Source organism: Trachymyrmex septentrionalis, unplaced genomic scaffold, assembly GCF_001594115.1.
Source record: "Trachymyrmex septentrionalis isolate Tsep2-gDNA-1 unplaced genomic scaffold, Tsep1.0 scaffold6, whole genome shotgun sequence".
Taxonomy (NCBI): domain Eukaryota; kingdom Metazoa; phylum Arthropoda; class Insecta; order Hymenoptera; family Formicidae; genus Trachymyrmex; species Trachymyrmex septentrionalis.
In genome coordinates this window covers 2,751,231-2,756,784 of record NW_017305778.1, presented here as the reverse complement: position 1 = coordinate 2,756,784, position 5,554 = coordinate 2,751,231, and the positions used below count along the sequence as shown (strand labels likewise).

The 5,554-nt window shown below is 38.2% G+C and overlaps 2 protein-coding genes across 3 annotated transcripts in view; both read right to left on the bottom strand.

Annotated features, from left to right (window-relative positions):
- The window catches only part of LOC108752212 (probable RNA-binding protein EIF1AD), a 2,845-nt gene extending 2,089 nt beyond the window's left edge, over positions 1–756 (bottom strand). The window contains exon 1 of the mRNA XM_018492890.1: positions 425–756. Coding sequence (XP_018348392.1) covers positions 425–694 — 270 coding nt within the window. The 5' untranslated portion in view covers positions 695–756. The remainder of the gene's footprint in view (positions 1–424) is intronic.
- A 106-nt stretch (positions 757–862) lies between these two features.
- On the bottom strand, positions 863–4,883 carry LOC108752327 (DNA polymerase subunit gamma-1, mitochondrial). Of its 2 annotated transcripts, none has more exons than XM_018493100.1 (2): positions 4,756–4,883; positions 863–4,687 (listed from the first exon to the last, which is right to left on the bottom strand). In XM_018493100.1, exon 2 carries the CDS (start codon positions 4,631–4,633, stop codon positions 875–877), a length of 3,759 nt encoding a protein of 1,252 aa, XP_018348602.1. In that variant the 5' UTR covers positions 4,634–4,687; positions 4,756–4,883; the 3' UTR covers positions 863–874. The 2 variants fall into 2 exon arrangements, with proteins under 2 accessions (XP_018348602.1, XP_018348603.1); XM_018493101.1 differs by having other exon boundaries at positions 863–4,655.
- Between the last annotated feature and the right edge of the window lie 671 nt (positions 4,884–5,554).

Genomic DNA, 5,554 nt, shown 5'->3' with positions numbered 1-5,554 from the left:
TATAATTAATACACATCTTTTTGGTATATATAATTTTAAGAAATATACAGTTTATTTTATTCTTTATGAATAAATTGTTAATTACCCAGCAAGAAATAATCGTCAATTAAACATCAAATCGACGTCAAATTAATGTTGAAATCAACGTATCGATATCGATTCGATGATTCATTTCTCGTTGGATAAAATTTACTTTCTAAAAATAAAGTTTTTTTAAAAAATATTTTCTCTGTACAAATACTTTTTACACTGTATATATCGTATATATAAAGATAAGTTTTTGTAATACTTGTAAAAGAATTAATTTAAATTTAATTATTTTATTTTTAATTTAAATTTAATTATTAGAGAATATTTCTGAGACGATAAGCAAATGATATCGCTAACAATTGTAAATATAAATTGTTGTAAGATAGTGAATTACCTTTGTAAGTATCTTAACAATTTCGCCCTTGACTTTCTTGCCTTCCACGATTGGCTCGATAACAATGTAGTCACCTCTCTTTATCCAGATATTTTGCCTGAACTTAGTAGGCATCGAGACAATGTACTGTTCTCCGGCGGGAGTGACGACTTCATGAAGATTGTGACCACGCGCCTGCACAATTCGTACGATGCTTTGTGAATCCGTAGGGAGACTCATATCGTCGAGCTCTTGAAATACGTATTTACGCTTCGTTGTTACAGATGACATTGTGATCTATAAAATTAAATTAAAAATACCATAACTTATTCTCTCGCCTCCATTTATTTTCCTTTATTATGAGACAAAGTTATGCGTTCTCGAAAGTAGCGATACAAAATAATTTCATAACATCATTAAATAGCTTTTTATGAGATTGTAGCAATTTTTTTAACGATGAAATCCAGCGTTTCATTTAACTTTGCGATTTTTTGCATCATGCCAATAGCCTAGCGAGCCGCCAGATTTTTCCAAGGCAGCCCAGACATCTAAACTTTCGCCAGGCGGTATCTCATATCCATTTTGTAAGCCGTGAGGATTGGATGGAGTCTTACAATCGTGAATGGACTCTTTGCGAAGGACAGTATCAACTTCCACGGCGGCAAAAAACGCTACCGACATCGGCAGATCTCTCATTTCTAGTCTAGAAGCGCAGAATGATCTCGTCATTAAATTGGTCACGTGCATGGCCAACGCAGCGTTGTACTTATACTTGAACGGGACCAAATATCTCACTTCATCGTGAAACGATAAGCAGAATCTAGCGTTATCTCTCATCAGCCATCTCATGGAAACCAGCATCAGATGAAGGAAGTCTACCGCGCCACTCTGCACAACCCAATTAATTTTGGTGGGCAAGAATTTGTCATCATCGTCGGTATTGGTGATCTCCAGGGCACGACTCAATCTGGAGTCAAGGAACGGCGTGATTGGATATTCACTGCCAGCGATCTGTTCTAATCGGTTGAACATGGCTGATTCCGAGCCGCCCATCCATTCACTCTTCAGAAAGATGTCCTGTAACGCTTTGCCATGCAACTTCGCTATCTTATATGCTTGAGAGGATGTGTAGACAATGTCTTCTAAGTCATCATTGACGAATTTAGGCTTCAACCGAAATACTTTTTTACCCTTTGTAAGATCAAACATCTTGCGTGATTTAGAGATAGCTTCGGCGTCCGTCATAGATGGATTAAATTGCTTCAGCAGCCGTTGGGCGAACTTCTGACCGGCACCGTAGATTCGGGCGTAGTTGATGACTTTGGCGTGGTCGCGCGAAATACCGATAGCCTTGGCGGTAACGCTGTGCATATCGGTGCCATTGGACTTGGTGCCAATGAGGGTCATCCAGCCGAAAGGCGTCGCTCCGTGGACACGCTTGTAATGTGCATCTCCGATGATCGAGGCGATCCATAACTCCTGGCTATCCACGTCAGCACCGACAATATTGTATCCTGGCGGCGCTTGCACCATACATCTGAGCTCGGAACCAATTCGTTCGACATGTGCATTTGACGCTGTCATCCACGTAGGCTCTACAGCGCGACGTGTTAAAGTACCGGAAACGATTACCTGAGGTATTATCGCGCCATAACGCATGTATCGCTTCGTTCTCTTGACGTTGTTGGGCAGAGAGTTATTGTCCAGCCATATCACCAGTTGCGACATGATCCTATCGCGATTATTCCGCCAGTAAGACAGCATACGAGCGATTTTCAGCACCTCCGCGGCGCTGACATCCAATCCGGCGAGTACATTCTCAGAAAACTTGTTAAGGAAGTCTTTAGCGAGCGGATTTCCGACATTGAAATTGGCACCATCCTTGTGTGGCAGCTTGAAGAAGTAGCAACAGTTGTCAATATCGATGTTGCACCACACGCCAGTACCCTTATATATTTCATCGTATAACTTATTCTGTTTCTTCTTAAATCGCCAGAATTCCGTCTTGTGAAGATCGTTTTGTACGTCGATGCTCAAAGTGGCCATCGCGTCATCGGAACTATCTCTGGACAGACTGGGCGCTGGCAAAGGACACTGCGCCAAAAGATTTTCCAATGGCAGTTTGGTCTCAATGTCGGGATCGTTCCTGTAAGGTACAAGAATTCCCCAACCGTGGTCCTTTATATAATGCAACGGATACTTCTCCCATGTTAGATTCAACAGCTTCGGAACCACCTGCATGGAAGTGCTAATATTCTGTGGACCTGGTTCCCAGTCTTCATCTTCGCTTTGCTTAGGACACAGTTTTCTGTACCACGCTGGATATCCTGGCATGTGCGGCATTCTAGCTGGTAATAAGTGTCTGGTTTTCTCCAAATACGCAAATTCCTTTGCTAGAGGATCCTCTTCTTCTTCCTCATCATCTGATAAATATTTAGCGTCTGACTGCTCTTTTGTTTTTTCTATTATATTTGTCTCTACGTTAGCAGCCTTTATTTTTGAGATTTTGCTTTTCATCTTAATATTCTGTGTGCTCCAATCTTGGTCCCACATCCACAAGTCCTTCTTATATTTTTCATCGTGCATGAGATGACAAACAGCATCGGCTCTCTTGGCAAGAGTGAATTTCGCTTCGTAATTTAAGTCGTCAAAGGTCGACTCTGATTCCTCCAAGTATCTTTGCCAATTGGAATTCACCGGCAAGTATGCTGAACTGAGTTCCAGCATTCCTGCCAAAGTAACTGGATGAGGGAATCTTTCTTGAAAGAGTGGAAATAATTTGCGTAGTATATTGTGAGTAGCAACTACATCGGAAGCACAGTAAGACATCAACATATTGAAATTATCTTTAATATTTTCAAGAGTACCTTCGACAAATAAATTCCTTGCCTCTTTACTTATCTCATAGCCACAGTACAGCTTATGCACTTCTATCAAACTGTTCAATGAAGTGGTAGACTGCCAGATCTCTTTCTCCGAGCCTACTTTCTTAGATAGTAATAGCGATCTTTGATAACTGTTGAGACCACTGACACACACATGTAATGACATAGTATCAAGGAAACGAGTTCCTGTGGAATTCAACCAATACTGCTCCTTAATTCTACTTCTGTCATATGATACGTTGTGACCTACAATAATTTTTGGTTTCTTCTGATGCTGGTTCAGTCTATGTCCGTATTCCTCTTTGCTGCTCTCTATAGGAATGAGCATATTTGGCGTAAACAACTGTGTGTCAAATGTTTGACTAATATTTTGTGCCAAGGAATTTGATACCCAACTGTACCAGGCTTTATCACTGACCGCAGTGGCTAGAGTAGGTAAAGGACCCTGTTTCATGCAGACCTCAACGTCGAAAATTAGACCATCTTCTAAAGGGTAATCTATGCTTTCTGCTGTACCATCTGCTGTATATCTAGTCCAGCCTTCTTTGAAAAGCCATTGTGTTGGCATTTTGGGAATATCATTCATAATATTACTTATAATTTTTAAATACGGCTTAGTTTGTGCTTTTCCAATATTATAAAAATGTTCTTCTATATCTTTTCCTTCCAAAGTCGGTAGTTTCAAGTTCACGTCTAGCAACCTGGTTGCATCCTCCACATTTATACCATATGTGATTAAATTTTTCTTTATGCTATCGATTTCCTCTTCAGACAGAGAGTTTTCTTTATCATCTTTTCTGAACAATTGCTGATGCAATGCTTTGGGTAACATTTGCATATTTATTTCGTTAACTCGAACGTTATCATTCTTCGAATTTGCATTTGAATCAATATTTGTATTATTTTCTGATTCTCTTAATTCTTGAGACTCATTTTGTTGTAATTGTTGATCCAATTCAGTTACTTGCCTGTTTTTATCATGAATGTTTGTACTTTTATTGTCAGATTCTATATCTGAATTTATATTCTGCTCTGTTGTTGATTTCTTTGATATTTGTATGTTAACATTCAACTTGTTTGGCACTCTCTTAGACTTTGCGAATAATTTGTCATAGCCCATCTCAAAATTAACTGGTATCACAGGAGAATTGCGAAGAGAGTTTGTGGTTGATTTGTCGTTCTTAGAGGTTAAATTCTCTTGGTTGGATTCTTGGGAATTCTTCAGACGAACCCTCTTCCACTGAATCTTAGAAAGATGAATGTCATCCTGCGCGTTGGTGCATTTGTGTCGAATGCAAATGTTAATCAAACGAATCCTCAGTCTCATCTTTACCATCTTTATCATCTTTCCGTTCAATATCACGCAGCTATAACGAGACACGTGCTTCGACAGCCGGGGCTATCGAAACACCGTGCACATTACGAAAGAATCTCTGAATTTTCAATTAAAAAATAACGAAATCTTACCTGATCACACTGAATTAAACAAATTGCGTTTTCTTTGGGAGAATAATAGTTCGATGAATTTCATAAAATTGTATTTTGGCGAAGTAAACATCACATACATTTAAGAGATGCTTTGATGCTTCTCGTCTGAAATTAGGCGTTATTAGGCAGGTTTGCCATCCTATTTGTCATCATAGCCATCCTGTTTCATTTCTTCGAATGTGGTTTAACTTCAAATGAAAAATACGTCTCATCATTTAATTTATCTAAAGGAATAATATAACTTCGATTTTCTCCCTTCAGAAAGGAATTATAAATTCCATAAAATTATATTTCGATAAAACAAGTGTCGAGAAACTAGTGTATATATTACGTGCACTAAAGTGTACTTGTGTCCAAAGGTAGGCACTTTTAGGCGGCATCCTTAAATTGGCCATCCTGTTCCAGTTCCTATTTCTAACTTCAGACACTAACAAAGCCATCATATTGCACTCTTAATCACGCGATTTTGAAAATCAATAGCGGATGTGCCTCTTACTTTATATTTTTAATTACAACTTCCTCTGCGATAATTGTACGAATAATGAAATGAATACATAAACACATTAATTGGCTAATTAATAATATCCATAGTTCGTTGAGAAAAATCACGTCGCGATCCAATTATAAAAGCTTTCACGGCTTATAATAAATTCGAAAGATATAATTCACATAAGTATATATGAATTTATTTTTTCTATATACATATATATATATAAAACCTTATATATGTATGTATAAGCATCTATATTTTTCATTTATCTCTATATAATGCTTATAT

What these genes read in the sequence shown, in the direction of transcription:
- LOC108752327 (XM_018493100.1), bottom strand. Translation starts at nt 4,633, where the DNA reads ATGATAAAGATGGTAAAGATGAGACTGAGGATTCGTTTGATTAACATT.